The sequence below is a fragment of the Pleurodeles waltl genome, chromosome 4_2 (assembly GCF_031143425.1).
Source record: "Pleurodeles waltl isolate 20211129_DDA chromosome 4_2, aPleWal1.hap1.20221129, whole genome shotgun sequence".
NCBI classification, from domain to species: Eukaryota; Metazoa; Chordata; class Amphibia; order Caudata; family Salamandridae; genus Pleurodeles; species Pleurodeles waltl.
Window position 1 is genome coordinate 25,251,054 of NC_090443.1, and position 22,252 is coordinate 25,273,305.

The window sequence follows — 22,252 nt, forward strand, 5'->3', positions numbered from 1 at the left end:
CGGACAAACAACCAGCAAGTCACCAAGATTTCCATTCTGCAAATCAGTGGAGGAATGGTAGATATTAATCTCTAGGTGTCGAAAGATAACTGAATCCCAGTACAATCTAGGGTCTAAGTGTATTTAAAGGGGAACATGCTACTATATATTAAAGAAACACTTCTTACTGTTTAAAATCTTTATCATGTTCTCTCATTTTGTTTGTGTAATTTACATCCAATTTAGTTTGAAGATTCTAAGGGCCAGATGTACAAAAATGCAGTTTTGCATTTCTTAAATAGCGACTTCATAGAAACCACTATTTAAGAAATGCAAAACGCTATGTACAGAGTTACTGATTTCCTTTGTAGGAATCGCTATTAGGAAATCTGCATTGAGGCATCCCATTGCATTTGAATCAATAGGCCGGTTTTGCATTTCCTAAATAGCTATTTCTTATTAATAAATCATTATTTAGGGAACGCAAAACCATAAATGGTAAAGGGCAAAAGGCCTCCCTTGGTCCACCCCAAAAATAGGGGTGCATATGTTAAACATACATATGCTAAGGGGCATGTGTGTGCTCTGTTACAATTTTTAAAAAAGCACTTTGGGGTGCTTTTTTTTTAAATTGCACCTGATTACCACTGACTTCAAGTTGGTGGTAATTGCATCTCTTACATGCCCAAGTCGCATTTAAAAAATGCTTTTTACATCAGAATAGGAATCCTATTCTGGGAATCGCAATTCCTTAAGGGTATTTGTACATAAGAAAAGGCCAATTGCATTTCTTAACGGACCGAAATACCAATTCGGACCGTTAAGAAATGCAAAAAGGGCTTTGTACATCTGACCTTAAGTGTACTTTGGCACTTAGGGATGAGCCAGATCACTGGTTTGCATTTGTTCGGCTGCAAAACCATTTTAAGAGAGGGACAGAATAGCAATGGCCCAGCAGAACCTTCCAAGGGGGCTGGCCCCTGCTCACCCTTCACAAACATGTCAAGGGGACCACTGCACCAGAAGAGTTTGCCAGGGTGGGTGGGTGCTGCTTGTTCAACCACTTGACGGTGCCTCTTCTGTTTTTCTCCTGTCTGCTGAGACAACTCCCCGGGTACGCAGTATTTTCCAATACTCATGGCAGAGCTATCTTGTCTGATTTTAGAAATTGTCCTACCTTGTTCTTCTCATCCTTATTTATCCAGTTCTTAGCAACAATAATTTGATGTAGTTGCTGTGGCTGTCCCATCTAATCTTGATTTCATCCCCCTCATTACTTCTCTTTGAATGGTACTCTGGGCCTCCAGTTCTGAATTAAATTCTCTTGGAATGGTACTCCGTGCTCCCAGTTCTGAGATAAATGTAGAGTCCCAGATGCACACTGTAGTGCTTTGAGTCTACAGATAATTTGTGGGTACCTCACATGCTGACATTAGGTATGAGACTTTCATCCACACCATCTGCTCTGCCTCATTAATTTTTTTAGGTTTAAAGTCCATTGGAGGTTGAGGTGAGCCAGATGTTATGGTTCAACTTGATTGAACTAGCAAAAGGTCACATACCTTTATTTCCTAGCTGTATGCCATGGGTTTTGAAATGTTTAGAAACATATTAAAAATGTTGTAACTTTCCCTCCAAGAAAGATGGGGTGAATTTGGGGAGGGGTGATGGCCTTGACACCGCACTCAAGGGCTTTAATTAATTGAATAAGGATATAATGTGCCACCTGAATGTAGCATACCTAAAAGCAATCACAAGAAGGCCATAGAAAATAAATAGTGCTATGTAGAAAATAGTAAATAAATGCACTGATAAAGTAGTGGGGTATGGCTTGTCCTAGGTTGTGTCCATAAAATTGACCTTTTGTTCTGGCTTTTTGTCCTGAATTTTTGTCCTGTATTTTGACCCTTTGTCCTGAATTTTGTACAGTCCTGCTCAGAGTTTGCCTCCGTACCAGGCGGTCACCTTAACGTGACTGCAATGGACGTCATATAGGGGTCGCCAGGAGTTGCAACCCCAGCTTGCACCTTGTGACCCCTGGCACTTTCTCTGCAACTCCTGGCCTCAGAGGTGGCAAAATCAGTGCCAGGAACACAGGGGTAGTTTGTCCTTATGGACATTGCTTGGGGCTCTACTTCTTTGTTTTCAATCAGTTTTTTATTACACTAATAGTTAATAAAAAATATCTATCAGTGTAATAAAAATAGACTACAGTTAAAGCGTGTGACATCACTTCCGCTACCCTTGGCATTTTGTTGAATTGACGTCCATGGTGACCGAATCATTAATGTGAGGTCCGGGACAAGGTCGGATTAAGAATGTGATGTACAACATTATACATTCTCGCCATAAAATAATTGCTTGCATCCGGGATGCGTTTAACATAGTATTTCCCAGTAGGTTCTGTTCCCATTTCTCAACTGCTTCATGCATGACTGTGCACTCTAAAGATTAAAAACTCTAGTTCTGCAGCAAAGGCTGCGAGGAGCCCTAATTGTCAGGAATCGTCCCTCTTTACTGCCTACTTCGCTTCCTGATTTGCGACAGTTGCTGCTTGATGGTCGCATTTGCGCCACTTCGGGCAGAAGCCGCGGCCGGAAAGCAAAGCCTTGTTGATTAGCGACGGTAGGAGAAGGCGGAAGAGAAGTAGAAAGGTGAAGAGTATGGATCGAAAGCAGCGGGGCAGAGGGGCTGCTCGAGGTCAGGGGGCAGCCCGAGCCCGGGAGGTGAGCACGGCGAAGAGGGTGGGACGAAAGACGGAGTAACAGTCACATAACATCAGGTGGTGAAGAATGTAGTTTTGGTGGAAAATAATATTGAACCAGTTGAGGGAATGGGTGTTGTTATGAGGAGTGCATTTAGAAGGATCTCTCTTGAAGGGTGGGGTGCGGTCAGAGGGCCCGAGGCATTTTCGGGGGTAGAGGGTCACAGCACAGAAAGTTGGAGACCGAAGTCAGTGGCAGGTGAAAGGAAAAAGAATGGTGAGAGATGGCAGTGACAGTTGTGGGGTGCGGTCAGGGAATATCTGTGACTCGGCCGTCCCAGGAGGGAAGTTGTGAGAGGTGAGGAAGGGCAGCAACTTTCAAAGGAGGACGGTGACAGTTGAGGTAAGACAGTGAAAGTTGGAGGACAGTAAAAGATGAGGGAAGCAGTGTAGGCTGAGTGAAAGATGGGTGGCAGACAATTGAGAGTGCAATGACAGTTGTGGGATGTGATCAGAGATGAGTATGGATGCTCACACGTGGGTGACTATGATATGTGAAGGGGACATCATAGGTGCATGTTACAAATCCTGACAGAACCCGGTGAAGAATAGCATGTGAAGGGGTGGTGACTGGTGAGAGTCTGTGTAGGTGAAGTAGTTACTTGAAACATGTGGCATGTCACTGGTAAAGCTAGACCCAGGTGAACAAAGACACTGACAGGAAATGGGTTGGTGACAAGCAGGGGCATGGCTCTGTGAGATTTGAGGGCTGTGAATCTCAAATTTCCAGATTGAAAAATCAGTGTACTGCAGGGTGGAAGGGTGACATGACCAAGGTTTGGGGTGGACTGTTTCCATGAAGAACATGGTCAGTACTGATTTGCATTAGGTGAGTCTCTGTCTGGAGTGGCACAGTGGGTAAAACACTATGGGTTGGAATGGTACCCCAAGCGATTGCCACTGTTTAGACTCTTTGCAAACATTCATCCCATCACCTTTTTGGTGTTTGACTGCCAGTCATATGCTGGAAACCTGAGATTGGCACAGCTTTCTAAGCCTGCTATTACAATGATTGTAAATTCTAAATATTAGTAAATTTGCAGCTAGTCAAGGACTACTTCTATGGTTGCAGGTTTTTTTTTTGGGGGGGGGAATAAACCAGTCACCATATGGGCCCGATTCAAAAAGGTAACTTACACTTATTAGTAGTAGACACTTTTGAATAAGCTTACTACTTTTTGGCTATTCACAAAATCCTAGCACAAATTTACTCCAAAAGTGTGCCTACATATCTCCACCAAATTGACGGGTCTGGGAGCTAGTCCTAATCTGCATTTTATAGCATGTTTTCTGCTTCTACAGTAGTACGATTACGTATTGCAAAATAATATTAACAAACCACTCTTCTAAAATACTACTACTACAAAAAAAAACTGTAACTTTAGACGTGCAGTTTGTGAAAAGCAAATTGTACAAATAAGGGTGGGCTCACCAGCAAATTAATAGTGCGAGCCGAGGTTCTGGGTTGGCTTTAAGAGTCCGTGTATGAGCCAAGCCATGAAAATATTTGGTATCTATATTGTAAAACAAACATAACGTTAAAAAAATGATAGTTTCTTCAAAATTCAAAAAAGTGTATTTCTTTAACATGTGAAAGCATTTCGCCTTAGTAAATCAGATTATATCACACCATAGATGGGTGTTTTATAAAAAGTAATATTTTTTTTAAACATGAACTTTGAAATTTTTTATGGCTCAACCCTATACCGACAATGCCATTAGTGAACTAAAAGACAAGTCAGAAGTCGTGTAAACCCTAAAGGTGGCCTAGATTCTCATTGTAGATGGAGCAAGATTATAATTTATTCAGTCAATCATAAGAGATGCTTGTACAACACACACCCTGAACCCAGTTAATAAAAAATGCTCTTATGTGTGATAATGAAATAAAAGGAGACTGTGAAATAAAATGTTTGCTTAGCATCACACTATTTAAACAGTCAGAGAAGTTGGTATTGATTCCAGGTTGTTTCAAAGAAAGGGAGCACACTGCCTACACTTCAGCAACAAAGTATGACCCCAAAGCATCATGGTAAATGCAGTAGAATTCGTAGTCCATTCAAAAAGTAATAAAGTATTTCACCTCCGTAGATGCAGCAAGTGCTGTATATCCCTGTACACGTGTTTCTGGGTTTAGCCCGTCATCAGCAGGGAGCAGCATGGTACAGGGGCTTGCTTGAAATGCCAGCAAATTAACAGTGCGAGCCGAGGGTCTGGGTTGGCACTAAGAGTCTGTGTATGAGCCAACCCATGAAAATATTTGGAATCTATATTGTAAAACAAACGTAACGTTAAAAAAATAATACAGTCTCTTCAAAATTCAGAAAAGTGTATTTCTTTAATGTGTAAAAGCATTTCACCTTAGTAAATCAGATTATATCACAGCATAGATGGGTATTCATGAAAAGTAATATTTTTTAAACATAAACTTTGAAACGTTGATGGCTCAACCCCATACCGACAATGCCATTAGTGAACTAAAAGACAAGTCAGAAGTCGTGTAAACCCTGAACGTGGCCTAGATTCTTATTGTAGATGGAGCAAGATTATAATTTATTCAGTCAATTATAAGAGATGCTTGTACAACGCACATCCTGAACCCAGTTAATTAAAAATGCTCTTATGTGTGATAATGATATAAAAGGAGAAATAAAATGTTTGCTTAGCATCGCACAATTTAAACAGTCAGAGAAGTTGGTATTGATTCCAGGTTATCTGATTTCACATTTTTAAATTCAGTTACCAGATGTATATCTCTGTCTCTTTTGTGTTTTACATCAAAAGTCACTGTTTTGTATTTTATTCTTGGTGCACAATGAGAAAAAACAACACAGTCATAGAAGACCTAACTCAAGGCCTTCTGACCCAACTACCAGACCAAGAATGCACTTATTTGAAGGGTGTCGCACCCCAAAGACCTCCCTGAAGCTAAGCCCCTAGCGACAGGAATCAGAGGGAGGCAGTAACAGATGAATAGGGTCTACAACAGGTAAAGGAAGATGCTGATAGTTGACTGCACCCAGTAGTTAATCATTGACCGGTCAAGTGAGAGAGGACAGTGGTAGGGATGTTGAAAGGGGCAGTGACAAGAGTAAAATGCAAGGGAATTGGTGACCGGGTGGCAAGTTTGTAGGGTCGGCAAGAGACCAGTCAAGATAAGAGAAAGGTTTGAGAAGGTGCAACAGGTGAGGTTTTGAATGGTCGGATGCCTTTGGTGACCAGTCAGAGAGAGTAAACAATGATGTAGGTAACTGACAATAATGTAGATAAGTGACAGTTGAGAGAGCAGCAACAGAAGAGGGGACTAGAGGTTTTTGATTTTGGTGACAGCTGAGAGGGAAATCAGCAAGAGGTGAGAGAATGTGGTCACAAATGAGAGGATGATGAAGCATTCTTGGATACAGTTGAAGGAGTACAGTGACAGCTAAAGGGACTGGTTAAAGGTGAGGGAATTCGGTTGAGATTGAAGTGACAGAAAAGCAAGAGGGCAGAGACAGATTGGTAATTGTGGCCTTATGTGAGTGGTGGAAGTTATTGGTGAGGAGACATTGTTACATAGAAATGAGCGAAGTGTTGATGACAAATGACAGCAGGGATTCAAGACAGAAGTGATGACAGTTGAGTGCATGGTCTCTAACGATGGAGTGGTGGCAGTAAGATAATTAGAATAATGACTGTTATGGTGGTTACAACAATTGGGGTTATTATGATAGCTCATGAGTTGTTATGTATGGAGAATGATAATGCTGTCAGAGCAGTCTCCTTTGGGATTGTGTGTGGTAATCTTTCTCTTTCTCATAGACTGAGCTGCTCACAGACCTCTCTCTGGGTGGATGCTTTCAATGTCTATTCTCGTGTGACCTTTCCTTTCTTTTTCACGTTGTCTTTTTTTTTTTTTTTAACACAGATGGGGCTGCTCGTAGATTTCTCTCCGGGTGGATTGATGATGGGCAGTGCTGCTGCTGAGGATGATGATGTAGAGAATGACGCTGACCTAGAGGCAGAGCTACTAGCTCTCACTGGAGGAAAACCATCAGGTGGGAGGGAGAAACCCAAAGGGAAAGGTAGGACTAGTTTGAATGGAATGGATTTTTGTAGCGCGCAAGCTATCACCCGAGCACTTCATGGCACTAGAATAGATAGTCATTTACCAGCGGATTCAACAGAAGAGTTGTGCTTTGAGTGCATTGCGAGTTTTAAGTGAATTGGCTGAAGTTTGCCAGAGCCACCTTGTGCACATGCAGGGATGTCTGAACTGAATAAGCCTGTTACGTGTTCACAGCAAAGCACAGTTTTGTCAGTTGAGTTCAGTTTTATACTTGCATGTTCCTGGCATCACGTTGATTTCTTCCTTTTATTGCACATATTCCCGCTCCCTAGGAACTTGGTGTTATTGCCCTCACCTGACATGGCATTGATTGCTTGTTTTTCTTGTTTCCAGTCCCGCTGCCAATGGAGCACATTGAGAGAATGGCCGCCATGTGCATGAAGGATCTTGATGAGGAAGATGGGGAGGATGATGAGGATCTGGAAAATAACGATGAATTACTGGTAAAATGAGGCCATCAGTGGGTTACTAGTGCTAATGTAACCTGCAGAGATGGTGGTCTGAGCTTCGACTGCTCAACCTTCTGCTACTTTTCTGATGGAGAAAGAGGCCCCAGTAGATGTTCGTTCTTGTCTTAGGGGATAGATGCTTCATTATTTCTTCATGATTTTGATGGGAGTGTTGTTGGGTGCAGAGTCACTACGGATGTTGCAAGGGAAAGTGGAATTTGGGGCTCCCAGTTTTGTGAGTAGATGGGAGCTAAGGCAAATTTTGGTGCTCTGGCAGGATAGTCATCCAGTGGCTCCTGTCGCTGCCTGGGTAGATGGGTGCTTCAAGAGCTTGTGTATTCTGAGCTGAAGGAGGTCCTTGGAGCTGCCAAAGTTCTATGAGAGTATGGAGTGTAAGGTGTTTGTAATGCTTGCAGAATGCATTGATTCCCAAGGGGCTTCAAGACGTCAATTGTGTGGACTGAGATTCTGGGGCTTATCCTGTGCTGCATGAAACAAATATGGCTTTATTTCTGTCTCCCACGTTGTGCTCTGAGGGGGTAGAGGCCCCAGGGCACCTGACAGTGCCTTGAGAATGTGGGGTCCACAGGAGATGCTGGTGCTCGTTAACATTCTCATTTTGCCCTCTCTGTAGCTTGACTTTCTCTGTGGCGTGACTGCTCTCTTTACCTTGAGTGTGGAGTCTTTTTTTTTTTTTTTTTTTTTTAACTCTTAAAAAAAAATAAAAAAAATAATTAACATTTTAAAGAAAAAAGAACATAAAGCTGAGCACAAATCAAAATCTTCGCATCACTCGTGTGCATTGTGTTAATTGATCCCCCCTGTCCCTTCTCTTCATCCACCATATCAATCAGAGTTCTGTGTTGGCCCTCTCGAACAGAGGATTTGGATTGCTGTCACCTCTAAGGCATCACACACATTGCCTCTGTAGAAATTACAGGGCCTCATATTTTGTCCCATTGCCTCTGGCATCCTCAGCTTTTATAATCGGTCTTTTCTGCCAGCATGCACCAGTTCCTATCCTTACCCCACTCAGAGCTAGGAGTGGCACATGCTCCGTCCCCCATAGTTTGACAATGTTGTGCTTTGCAACTGCCAGGCCTTGTATTACCCATACTCGTGGCATTCAAGAGAGTTCCAGTTCCCTCCAGATGTTCAGGGGACACCACTTCACCTCCAGGACGAGGGAGGGACCCCTCTCTGAGGATTCTTGATTGGAATCCTGGTGACAGTCCAGAGACACACTTCCAAAAGCATTTTCAGAGAGACAATATTTCCCTTCTCAGGTTTTGGGCTTTAGAAGGGTCACCTGGTACTCTAAAGGATATTGGACACCCCTTTGTAATTCAACCCACTGCTGAAACAAACCACATCTTTTTGCATAGTGCCTATCTTTTTTTCCTCTACTGTTGTGGCTGTTCCACGCTTGGAGATGATATTTAGAGAGGCAGTATATAAATGTACTAAAACCAATTAATCAGGAGATCTGTACCTTTCCCACTTCTTGAACTGAAGTCTATCACTCTCTGAACAAGCAGAGTTTTGCCGCTTATCAATTTCCTGTTGTATCAAACAAGATTAAACTCAACAATTAAAGAGGAAGGTGACATTAAACAGGCCTTGTCTGGATGGGACTGACAGGGGTGGTTTCCTAATTGTGGACTCTCTCTCTCTTTTAGGCTGAGCTAGATGATGTACTTGGTGAAGAAGTTGTACCCATGCCCTCCAAGCCTACTGCTGCTCAGGTAATGTTCCAAATTTTAGACTTCCTGAATCTTTGAATGTCAGGCCCCAGCGTGTGATGTCCCAAAACTTCTGAGCACAGTCTGTACGCGCCATCTCATTACCACAGATCACAAGATGCAGGAAAGGAGTCAAAAGATATTCTCTTGGAACCCCTTTGTCAGGAATGTGTTTGAGTGCTATGATAAGCTGTGTTTTTCTGGGGTGCTTCCATTTAGCTGGAATTTGTGTGTACAGATGGCTCTGAGAGGTAACAACTTGTCTGATCTTTAGGTTGCAAGTTAAAATCTATCACAAAACACATATCCACGTGAAATTCATTTTCAATCAATTTAAATATTATAGCAGAAAAATCTTGCTACTGGTTAACGCTACAAATATTTCTTAAATAAAGATGAAAATCATCTGTCTAGAATCTTTAAAAAAAAGCTCCACTGAATCGAATACCAACACATGTGAAAAACGTGTTTTTAATGTTTTGGAAGGTGCATCAGCATATAACGGTGAATCATTTTTATAATGATACTTTAAGTAAATTTTAGAGGGATAGTTGAAAAAAGTGATCCCTAAGTGAGAAAAGAGACACCCCACCATAAAACAATAAGGAAATCACTTATAGTTTTGTGATCTTTGGTGTATCTCACAAAGGCAGCCTCTTATTATGTTATGAAGTGTGCTTGTCAGTACATTGATTGATAATTCAAAACATAATCGAAGAGGGCTTGTCTGATTAATATGTTGACGGCGTTTTGACCCTCATGCTGGATACTAGGGTCTCAGGACAAAAAGTCCTGATACTAGGGTCTCATCAGGACAAAAATGATTTTCATCTTCATTTAAGAAATGTTTGTATTAGTTAACCAGTAGCAAGAATTTTCTGCTATAATAGTTAAATTGATTGAAAATGAGTTTCACATGGATATGTGTTCTGTGATAATTGTACCGGGGTTCATGTGGACATTCTGGGTTGCTCTTGTATTTGTTTAGTGTCTGTAAGAGCAAGTTAAAATCTGGCAAGGCTTATTCAGCCTTCGGTCCTTCTGATTATTGTAACATAAATGTGGGTAATGGTAAAACCTGTTAATTAAGTGTGTAGAAATGGCAGAAGTGGAGGTGAACTACAGTATAAAAAAACAAGTTTATTTCAGTTTCACTGTTGGGCAACATGACTCCCCTTGTCTTTTGTTTAGATTCCTGACATTCCTTCAGATGTTAGTTCTAATGCTTGATTGACCCTTGTCTGTCCACTCACCACCTGCCTCCTCAGTTGTAGTGAGAACAAGTCCCTTAAAAAGCCTTCTCCCCTCATTCACATAAGTTGCTTCTGATGTAATAGTCTTTAAAACATCTTTAGGAACTTGAGAACCATTTCCCCCATAAACCTTATTCAAGATTTGAATTGAAATCAGACTTATGTGGATCTCTAGAGAATATTTTTGGGTGTTATCCCCTGCCATTTCCAGGTGTGGCTCATCCGTTTGGGCAGAGGAGCATCGCCCCCGCCAGCAGCAACCAGTGCAAATCCTTTCGCAAGAAGAAGATAATAAAGTCTGTTTATTATCCTTTCCTTGTGAGAGAGGCAGGGCATTGGGGGTGACAAGCAGAGGGTAGTGCACTATGCATTCCCCTCAGAGCGCATGTGTGTTTGGCCGGCCGTCTCGGGCCTGCCAAACACACATGCGCACAGGGCTCTCTCCAACCCAGCAACTGGATAGAGCCTGTACAGGCTCCCAGTCTGCCTGGGCGCTCCCAGACAATCCTGACTGAGCAGCGTCAGGATTGGCCACAGGGCAGGCTGGGAGCCTGTGCCTGCAGCAGCGATAGGAGAGGAGCGACGCGGGAGCAAAGCAGTTAAGTGATTTAAAAAAAAAATGTCTTTATTAATCTTCCCCCTCATTCCTCTCCCCGCCAGCCAAAGCCTTGCAAGCCGTTCCTGTTTATCTCTCACTGCAATGTCTAGATACATAGGGGGTCATTCTGACCCTGGCGGTCATCGACCGCCAGGGTCGACGACCACAGAAGCACCGCCAACAGGCTGGTGGTGCTTCCTTTGCTATTCCGAGCCACGGTCGCCCAGCGGTTTCCCGCCGGATTTCCCCCGGCTGCCATGGGGATTCCGACCCCCTTCCCGCCAGCCTGTTTCTGGCGGTTTTCACCGCCAGAAACAGGATGGCGGGAACAGGTGTCGTGGGGGCCCCAGCAGGATTTGCAGACAGTGAAAATCGCGACGGGTGCAATTCGGAGCCGGCTTCAATGTTGCAGGGCCTTTCCCGCTGGGCCGGCGGGCGCTCTTTTGGCGGTCGCCCGCCGGCCCAGCGGGAAAGTCGAAATGGCCCCCGCGGTCTTTTGACCGCAGAGCGGTCTTTCGACGGGGGAAGTTTGGTGGGCGGCAACCGCCGCCCGCCAAACTCGTAATGACCCCCATAGTTTCTTTTCTCTACGCCAGGTGACCAAGAGCTCAGTAAAAGTGAAACTAAACTGAGACTGACAAAGTTATGTATTTTGGAGACTTTTTAAACATAGCTATATGTTTCCTCTGGCTACAGAAACACATTTCTTGTGGCCTTTGAAAATGATTGTATATTCCAAAACTATCTTTGTAATTTATTGCTCTAAGATTTGGTGGTGACTAGACAGTTATGTTGTGATGTTTAGGTGGAAAAGCACTCATGAAAAGTGTTTATGGTTTCTGTTTCTTTGTAATTTTTTTCTCCCACTTGAATGGAGTGCACACCTTGAGGAGGGACATTGTTCCCTCAACATGCAGTCTCATAAGAGGAGCGTATTCTGATATTTTGTTTTACTCTCTTATTTCCCAGTTGAGCTCGGTCCCAGCAGCCTCTGGCAGCCTTGAATCCACAGTTGTAGAAAGGCTTGACATGTATAAAACCGCAATCACCAATGCCAAGCAAGCTGGGGAAAGTTCAAAAGTCCGTCGTTATGAGAGGGGCCTAAAGGTAAGAGTCCTTAATTGTGGGATCAGCTATGCTCAGTATCCTGCATAGCTACAAAATCTTCCAACTAATTAAGGTTCTTCAAACCATTGTTTTCTATGAAATGTTTCATCATTGTTTTGCAGGGAATACATTATTAATATGAATGTTTAGGATAATGGCATGCCACTCTGAGATTGTCAGTAGAAAAACGTAAAATTGAAAGCCTTGAATTCATCTACATCCACTAGATGCTGGTGACTTCCATCACACATTTCTATTTTCTGTAATGAAAGTTATCTTGGTAGAATTTTCCCAAATGAAAATGAACTAGTTAGGTTAACAGTATTCTTTCAAAGTCATATGCACAGTATGTTTTTCCCTGATGATCTGTTGAGTCATAACTACTGAGCTGGAAGTAATGTATTTGGGTCGCCACTCTGGTAGTGACTTGATTAAATTGTTCTTTTCTGTCTCAGACTCTTGAGAGTATGCTGGTCTCAGTACAGAAGGGGAAGGCTATTAACGAGGAAGAGCTTCCACCCCCAGTTGCAGTGGGAAAGAGTAGAAGTGCTGAGGAGACCCCAGAAGCAATGCGGGGAACCCTGGTGGAGCCAGAGAGGAATGCAGCTCCCAGCCAGCAAGTGAACTCCCACAGCAGTCTTCCAGCTGAGCCACCAGTGCCCATGAGACTTCCGCCAGCGGTGTTACCAAAGGCAAAATTACCCCCTCCTGTGCCTGCCAAACCAGTTGATCCTCCTGTGGATATACCAACCCCAGCAGCTCCCAGACTTGCCTCCACTAGCTCAGGTAAGTGGAAAACCATCTTTGGTAAGAGACAAGCAGCAGTCTTTCTGCCTCCAGACTCGGGTGTCCTCACTCCTGAGACAGTTTTGTGACAAAAATCAGGAGCTGCCAACTCTCCTCCACCTCCCCCAGTGTCTGCTAGTTTTGGATACTTCTCACTGGCTCAAAAGGTTCACATTTCTGACAAAGTTAAGCATGAGCATACTTAACCAAAGCCTTCTGCAGCAGGAACTAGGAAGGGCAATTTCATCCTGAACAGTTTAATTATAAGGTGAAGTAGGGATTCAAGAATAATATTACCTCTGAGTGCTCAGGTCCCTGAGAGATAACTTTGAACTGAGATGCCCACTTGGAAGAACAGGGTGGGAAATGCGCATAAAATTTGGGATTGATTTGGGCCTAAACAAGAAGATGTGGCGAATGAGTAAAGAGCTAATTTTCAGACCCACTGCTCAGTTAACAAATCAAAGTGATGTCATACACCACATTCAGTTTAGCCAACATGGTCCATCTGTAGTCCTACGTCCTAGGTCGACAGAGGCCCTGTCAGTTCATCTGGGGGCCCAATATCTCAAACAGTCCGAATGCAACAGAGGTTGCCAAATACAACAGTTCTTCAGGTAATTTGCTAAGTCGGTCATTCAGTGCGTGCCATAATTGTTTGACATGTAGTGCTGTCACTAAGCTGTCAATATTTTACATCTTTACACACAAATTACCACATTTGGGTTTCAGATACATTTGAACCACAGACATGCTGATTCAGCTCCTGAAGTTGCTGCACAGAAATCATATAGTAACAAAAAGCAGTTCAATAAAGAAGTAGGTCTCATGTAAACATGTCCTTATATTCTTTAGGTTCTCAGGACTCTAGCGCAAAGGCCCTCTTTTTGGGGAGGCAACGTGAGTACAAACTGGCAGCCCTGAATGCCAAGAAGCATGGTGATACAGAAATGGCAACTCAGTACTATCGCATTGCAAAGGTGAGTGTGTCTGGGGGAAAAGCGCCCATGCCTGCTTAACAATATCTTTCCCTGTACTCCATCTGAAAGACAGGGGAAGAAGATCAACTTTTGTCCTGTATACCGAAAAGCAGGTCCAGTTTTGACCTTGGTACCGTAGTCCATTCCCATCATGTAAGGAAATGCCTCCTTGACATGGTTACCCCCTGACTTTTTGCCTTTGCTGATGCTATGTTTTGAATTGAAAGTGTGCTGAGGCCTGCTAACCAGGCCCCAGCACCAGTGTTCTTTCCCTAACCTGTACTTTTGATTCCACAATTGGCACACCCTGGCATCCAGATAAGTCCCTTGTAAGTGGTACCCCTGGTACCAAGGGTTAAATCTTAAGGGGGTGACTCTTGAGAGTAATCTGGCGCTCTTAATTTCCCTATCTAAATCTGTGTCAGAACAAAAATTCTATTACACACGGTGCTCAGAACAAAGGTTCCACCCCCAACCCTAACCTCACTCAATAACAAAAATTGTTTTGTTATCTACCACATATACAATAAGTTATGGCACACGTGAAGATCTCTTAACAATTTATAATAAAAAAGTAACAATTGTAATATCAAACCTCCCTTCCCAAGGCCATTCCTTGGGAATATTATATGTATATTGAATCTTAATTCACCTAGAACCCACAGTTTGTTCACAATATCTAATCCCAGTTTTCACAAATTCCTGTTATTTATCCCAATCTCCAATCCTCCGTTTAATCCACACACTGAATTCAAATCTTCATAAGTAGTCTTTATTGTGAAAAATCATCCAATCTGTCACGTTATTGTCCATATAGGTTACTGATTAGTCTTCCTGTGGATTGCGTAATCTTCCCCATAGATCACAGATCAAATACATCACAGGTCAAAGTTCAAAGATCTAATGGATCACAGGTCAACACGTGTTTCATCCGGGGTGTACCCCTTAACTTCCTCAGGACCTCCTACAATGACATTGCCTATCATTAGCAAATCAGTAACTCAATGATAATGTCAAAAGCAAATATAAATAAAATATTATTCATGGTGTCCTACTCTATCTCAAATATTGGGAACCATGCAAGTGATCCTTATACACCACCGAACAATATCTCCTGAGTAATGTAATTAGTACCAACTTCAAAAATTATACCGTGTATAAAATCACACTATAAACTTGTGACAAATTATCTTAATTTCCCTAGTATCTACATGCTTCTAAAATTGTGATTATTATAGCATCAGGGTGCCGGCCATTCCAGTGAGTCCCCCATAACCTAATTTACCCAAGTGCTCTGATCCATATAATATGTGTACAATAATGTGTGCAAGTAATTGATACCTCCAAAACTTCGAATTTCTCAATTTCCTTGTGATCTTCTCCACTTCGGTTTTGCCATCATATTTCCCATCCATACGAATATATATACTATGACCATGTGGGTAAATCAGATAGTTATAAATCTATAACCACAAGCATAAACCATTCCTTATTAGCTCGCATATCCCATTAACACTCACCCTTCCTTACTATCGGTTCGTGCGGGCAATTATATTCTCCCTGGTCCGCGTACGATCCTAAGTCAATAACAATATGAGAAATTAATTTTCGACTACTCCTGCCGAAAACGAACTACCTATTCTGTGTTCGCTGGAATCTCTTACCGTATCCGTCTCTTGCGTCGCGAGTACGTTGACGCTCCTACTAAACCCGATTCCTTATTAAACACTCGTTTAAATACCCGCGGTCTTCTTCATGATAATCGAAGAAGGACCATTCCACTAACGTCGCATAGATTCGGCGACATAAAAAGAGGACTCCTCATGCATTAGTGTTATAAATATGGAAGACAGACTTAACTCTAAACTCTTCTTGCTGTTTTGCTATATTCCTTTATCTTCTAAACTCATAATTACCGACCTCTATTATAACTATTTTTAGTGTGTTTCCCCCCAAATTAATTATTTTACAAAAAAAAATGTTATTTTACCAAAAAATTATTTTCTTCCAAAAGGTATTGATTATCCAAAATAACACTACCACTAATCTTTGGCTCTACCTATAAGCACTCTACATGTAGGTATCTACTTCTTCATTTTTTACATGTTTTACTTGTTGAAATCATCTTTTGCCTATAACATTACATCCTAAGAGTATTAAACAATAGAAATTATTTCCTGCAAATATCAAGTAACTATGCTCCTAGTCTACAGGTAAACCTTACGATATATTACTAAGTCACCTAACTCCTGATAATTAGTCTCCTAGAAAATATTCCATCTCATGGTCAGTATTCAGCCCTGATTCCACTGCCCCTAATTTCATGATCCACATGGACTCTCTTCTCCGCAGGGCTAATTCCCTGTTCCCGCCCCTAGGATGCTTTTTACAATGTTCAAATCCAAAAAAGTTAAATTCCTTATGTGTTCCTTGCAAGCCACACATCTTCATATGTGATGCTATAGGGTACCGCTCATCCTCTTGTCTAATCGCTCTCCAGTGCTCAGCAATTCTTGTCTTAAGATGGCGTATCGTGCTGCCTACATAAATTTTACCACATTTACATATAAGCATATATACCACATATGTGGTGTTACAATCTATATGTGATTGGATCTTAACCTTATATCCTCTTCGGTCCAGAAAGTCTTTCTTGGCTTGGCACGCCCATTTACATACTGCACATGAACCACACCTGTAGAAACCCAAATTACGCTCATGTAACCAATCCGGCTTTTTTTCTTCAGACAAATAGCTTGGACTTAAAATACTGTTTAAGGTACTTCCTCTCCTAAACACAACATCTGGTTTCTTACCAATGAACTTAGTTAATGTCTCATCTTGCATGAGTATTGACCAATGTTTCTTCATAATCTTTAATAATTTCTTAGAAACCTCTGTATAGTCTAATGTGATCCTCACCTTCTGTATACTAATTTCCTCTCTTTGTGATTTTTTCTTAGTTATCGGTAATAGTGTTTGTGAACGCAATATCTTTAGACTTTTTTCCTTTGATTTTCGTATATTTGCTCTCGAGTAACCTCTAGCAGCAAATCTTTTGCCTATGTCTTCTATGGCCCCACAAAAGTCCGAATCTCTGCTACAATTTCTTCTGGCTCTGACCATTTCTCCTAATGGTATGGCCTCTATCTGTCTAATCGGATGAGCACTCGTTGCATGTAACAAAGTATTACATGATGTTGGCTTGCGATATAGCTTACTCTCTATCTTGTTGTTTTCAATGAATAATTCTACATCTAAGAATTCTATGTTGGTTTCACTGTATTTATATGTGAATTGAATATTAACATTGTTCTTATTCAAATAGTCACAGAATTCTTCCAATGCCTGCACATCACCTGTCCATAGTAAGAAACAATCATCAATATATCGCCCCCAGTATAGAACATATTGATGCCATGCTGCTGCTCCGGGGCCCCATATCCATGTTTCTTCTAACCACCCCATAAATAGATTAGCATATGAGGGCGAGAATTTTGATCCCATCGCTACACCTCGCTTTTGTTTAAACCAGTCTTTCTTAAACAAAAAGTAATTATGATTAAGTATGAGATCAATCATTTCCAAAATCATGTATGTATGTTCCAGTAGGCTGGCTGATCTTCTCTTTAGCATATGTTCTAATGCTTTTAATCCATATTCATGCTTAATGCTTGTGTATAATGCTACCACATCTAGTGTGACCATAGTCGTGCCTGGTTCCCATTGTATGTCTGATAGTAAACTTAGTATATGTTTAGTATCTCTTATGTGTGAGGGTAAATTTTGAACTAAAGGTTGTAAAAATACATCAACAAATTCGGATAATCTTTCCGTGGGACTACCTATGCCTGAAACTATTGGACTTCCTGGTGGGAATCTGGCTTGTTTATGTAATTTTGGTAATGTATAAAAACATGGGTATTTAGGACGGTATACTTGTAAGTATAGATACTCCTCCTCATCTATTAAGTCCCTGTCTCGCCAACATTTCAGCATACCATTTATTTTGCTCGTTAGACCTACCATTGGGTTATGTTCCCAATATTTGAGATAGAGTATGACACCATGAATAATATTTTATTTATATTTGCTTTTGACATTATCATTGAGTTACTGATTTGCTAATGATAGGCAATGTCATTGTAGGAGGTCCTGAGGAAGTTAAGGGGTACACCCCGGATGAAACACGTGTTGACCTGTGATCCATTAGATCTTTGACCTTTGACCTGTGATGTATTTGATCTGTGATCTATGGGGAAGATTACGCAATCCACAGGAAGACTAATCCGTAACCTATATGGACAATAACGTAACAGATTGGATGATTTTTCACAATAAAGACTACTTATGAAGATTTGAATTCAGTGTGTGGATTAAACGGAGGATTGGAGATTGGGATAAATAACAGGAATTTGTGAAAACTGGGATTAGATATTGTGAACAAACTGTGGGTTCTAGGTGAATTAAGATTCAATATACATGTAATATTCCCAAGGAATGGCCTTGGGAAGGGAGGTTTGATATTACAATTGTTACTTTTTTATTATAAATTGTTAAGAAACCCTAGTACCAAGGGCCCTGATGCCAAGGAAGGTCTCGAAGGGCTGCAGCATGTCTTATGCCACCCTGGAGACCCCTCACTCAGCACACACACTGCTTGCCAGCTTGTGTGTGCTGGTGAGAGCAAAACGAGTAAGTCGACATGGCACTCCCCTCAGGGTGCCATGCCAGCCTCTCACTGCCTATGCAGGTATAGATAAGTCACCCCTCTAGTAGGCCTTACAGCCCTAAGGCAGGGTGCACTATACCATAGGTGAGGGCACCAGTGCATGAGCACTGTGCCCCTACAGTGTCTAAGCAATACCTTAGACATTGTAAGTGCAGGGTAGCCATAAGAGTATATGGTCTGGGAGTCTGTTTTACACGAACTCCACAGCACCATAATGGCTACACTGAAAACTGGGAAGTTTGGTATCAAACTTCTCAGCACAATAAATGCACACTGATGCCAGTGTACATTTTATTGTAAAATACACCACAGAGGGCACCTTAGAGGTGCCCCCTGAAACCTTAACCGACTATCTGTGTAGGCTGACTGGTTCCAGCAGCCTGCCACACTAGAGACATGTTGCTGGCCCCATGGGGAGAGTGCCTTTGTCACTCTGAGGCCAGTAACAAAGCCTGCACTGGGTGGAGATGCTAACACCTCCCCCAGGCAGGAGCTGTACCACCTGGCGGTGAGCCTCAAAGGCTCACCCCTTTGTCACAGCACCGCAGGACACTCCAGCTAGTGGAGTTGCCCGCCCCCTCCGGCCACGGCCCCCACTTTTGGCGGCAAGGCCGGAGGAAACAAAGAAAACAACAAGGAGGAGTCACTGGCCAGTCAGGACAGCCCCTAAGGTGTCCTGAGCTGAGGTGACTCTAACTTTTAGAAATCCTCCATCTTGCAGATGGAGGATTCCCCCAATAGGATTAGGGATGTGACCCCCTCCCCTTGGGAGGAGGCACAAAGAGGGTGTACTCAGGGCTACTAATCCCCCAGACCTAAACACGCCCTTAAATTTAGTATTTAAGGGCTTCCCTGAACCTAGGAAAACAGATTCCTGAAACTACAAGAAGAAGAGGACTGCTGAGCTGAAAAACCCCTGCAGGGGAAGAACAGAAGACACCAACTGCTTTGGCCCCAGACTTACCGGCCTGTCTCCTGCCTTCCAAAAGAAACCTGCTCCAGCGACGCTTTCCAAGGGACCAGCGACCTCTGAATCCTCTGAGGACTGCCCTGCTTCGAGAAAGACGAGAAACTCCAGAGGACAGCGGCCCTGCTCCAAAAGAACTGCAACTTTGTTTCAAGTAGCAGATTTAAAGACCCCTGCAACTCCCCGCAAGAAGCGTGAGACTTGTAACACTGCACCCGGCGACCCCGACTCGACTGGTGGAGAACCAACACCTCAGGGAGGACCCTCCGGCGACTCCAAGACTGTGAGTAACCAAAGTTGTCCCCCCTGATCCCTCACAGTGACGCCTGCAGAGGGAATCCCGAGGCTCCCCCTGACCGCGACTGCCTAAACTCCATTTTCCGACAGCTGGAAAAGACCCTGCACCCGCAGCCTCCAGCACCTAAAGAAAAACGGAACTCCTGTGCAGGAGTGACCCCCAGGAGGCCCTCTCCCTTGCCCAGGTGGTGGCTACCCCGAGGAGCCCCCCCCTTGCCTGCCTGCAACGCTGAAGAAATCCCTTGATCTCTCATTGAAAACCATTGAAAACCCGACGCGTGTTTGCACACTGCACCCGGCCGCCCCGCGCTGCTGAGGGTGTACTTTTTGTGCTGACTTGTGTCCCCCCTGGTGCCCTACAAAACCCCCCTGGTCTGCCCTCCGAAGACGCGGGTACTTACCTGCTGGCAGACTGGAACCGGGGCACCCCCTTCTCTCCATTATAGCCTATGTGTTTTGGGCACCTCTTTGACCTTTGCACCTGACCGGCCCTGAGCTGCTGGTGTGATAACTTTGGGGTTGCTCTGAGCCCCCAACGGTGGGCTACCTTGGACCAAAAACTGAAACCTGTAAGTGACTTACTTACCTGTTAAAACTAACATTACTTTACCTCCCCCAGGAACTGTGAAAATTGCAGTGTCCACTTTTAAAACAGCTTATTGTGTTTTATGTAAAAAGTATACATGCTAATGTAATGATTCAAAGTTCCTAGAGTACTTACCTGCAATACCTTTCAAATGAGATATTACATGTAGAATTTGAACCTGTGGTTCTTAAAATAAACTAAGAAAATATATTTTTCTATAACAAAACCTATTGGCTGGATTTGTCTCTGAGTGTGTGTTCCTCATTTATTGCCTGTGTGTATGTACAACAAATGCTTAACACTACTCCTTTGATAAGCCTACTGCTCGACCACACTACCACAAAATAGAGCATTAGTATTATCTCTTTTTGCCACTATCTTACCTCTAAGGGGAACCCTTGGACTCTGTGCATACTATTCCTTACTTTGAAATAGTGCATACAGAGCCAACTTCCTACACATCAGTTTAGTGTAACAGTGTACATCAGCCCTGCTGTATCTGTTTGAACAGGTTCGCCAATCTTCCCCAGCGTGAGAGTTCATCAATGTCTCTTTATCAATACTTGGTTGCACCAACATACCTTGTTGTTGGTGTTTGATGCCTTTGCATATTGTATTCCTTCAGGGCATGGATCACATCTTGACGGCACTTGAAAAAGGAGAGACTATAGATCTCGGCAGCATGCCGCCTCCACCAGGTAAAGTATGAAATCAAAGTTAATGTGAGACACTGCTATGCTCCGCAGTCTATGGCAGTTTTGTACAATGGATCATGTGTACTGTCATTTCCTTACGACCACACTTTCTTTGTTAACTCGCCCTTTTCGTGCCCTCTATGCCATGCTTTTTGAGCCACATCCTCCAAGTAAAACTTTCAATCTCTCTACATCTTATTGGCACACCATTTTGGCCACAGCCACCATGCTGCAAAGTTCCTGTTAATGTCTCTCCTTCCTCACAATTCTGACACATTCTCCTCGCCATGAGCTTAGAGGCAGAATTTCACTGCTATTTGGCCTTTCATCTCCAACTATGGTCCCTCTTCCTTTATAGCATGTGTAATTGCCCCAATGTTGATCTAATTTGCTGGTCTAACTGACCCAGTTAGTGTTTGTCTTAGATAGTTGTTTCTGTAACACCCATGCTACCCAACCGTTTGTCTCACTTGGCTTTATCGTTCTTAAGTGAGAATACATATTCTACCTGTATTGATTCTATTGTTTCATGAAGGGGTACACCTACTTCATCTCTCTTGGTTTTCTTTGTTGCAGGAGGTACACCTTCCCTCCACGCCTGCCCATGCTTGGTCTGTTCCTAGAATTTTTGTTAATATCTCTTTCCATTTTTAAAAATGTATAAAGAGGATTACAGGGGTGTGGAATTTATTAAAATATCTAATTGTCCAGGGGACAGGTTGCTTCTCAAATCTACTTGTCCTGTAAAAACATCTACTTGTCCCTTTGGTGCCATGTAGTGTGGCGACATATTATGGCAGCAATCTCATTATGTAAGAGCTCTGATAATAGCCTCTCTGATTATGCCAGGGCTACTACCATAATAGGGCTTGAATACTTGCAGTTTCAATCCCTACTGTAGCACTTTCCTTATTTTGCCACCTTTCTGCAGATCTGCATACTGGGGCTAGAGGAAGCAGTAAGCAATAGTTCCAGGGCTGGAATGCCTTTGAGTCTGCAAACCTACTAACCTGCATGTTTTAAAGATTTTCACTAGCTTCTCTCTAATATTTTCCCATAATAAGAAAGGTTGGACATTTACTCCTGACAATGGAAGAATTAGAACTTCTTCCAGGGTTGGGAAGAAAGTGGCCGGAGGGAAAATGAACTTGCAGATGCTCAATAGATTTTCACATGAGCAAATCTACACATGCGTATTTACCCCTGCTA

The 22,252-nt window shown here is 42.7% G+C and overlaps 1 protein-coding gene across 3 annotated transcripts in view; it reads left to right on the forward strand.

Annotated features, from left to right (window-relative positions):
• The first annotated feature begins 2,562 nt into the window (after positions 1 to 2,562).
• Positions 2,563 to 22,252, forward strand: part of CC2D1A (coiled-coil and C2 domain containing 1A) — a 130,046-nt gene continuing 110,356 nt past the window's right edge. For 2 of the 3 annotated variants that reach the window (XM_069230445.1, XM_069230447.1), the window contains exons 1-8: positions 2,563 to 2,705; positions 6,651 to 6,807; positions 7,185 to 7,294; positions 8,980 to 9,045; positions 11,863 to 12,000; positions 12,456 to 12,786; positions 13,642 to 13,766; positions 20,974 to 21,046. In XM_069230445.1, the coding sequence (XP_069086546.1) occupies positions 2,643 to 2,705; positions 6,651 to 6,807; positions 7,185 to 7,294; positions 8,980 to 9,045; positions 11,863 to 12,000; positions 12,456 to 12,786; positions 13,642 to 13,766; positions 20,974 to 21,046 (1,063 nt within the window). In that variant the 5' untranslated portion in view covers positions 2,563 to 2,642. Of the gene's footprint in view, positions 2,762 to 6,650; positions 6,808 to 7,184; positions 7,295 to 8,979; positions 9,046 to 11,862; positions 12,001 to 12,455; positions 12,787 to 13,641; positions 13,767 to 20,973; positions 21,047 to 22,252 lie in introns of all 3 variants that reach the window. The other variant, XM_069230446.1, reaches the window with a different exon arrangement.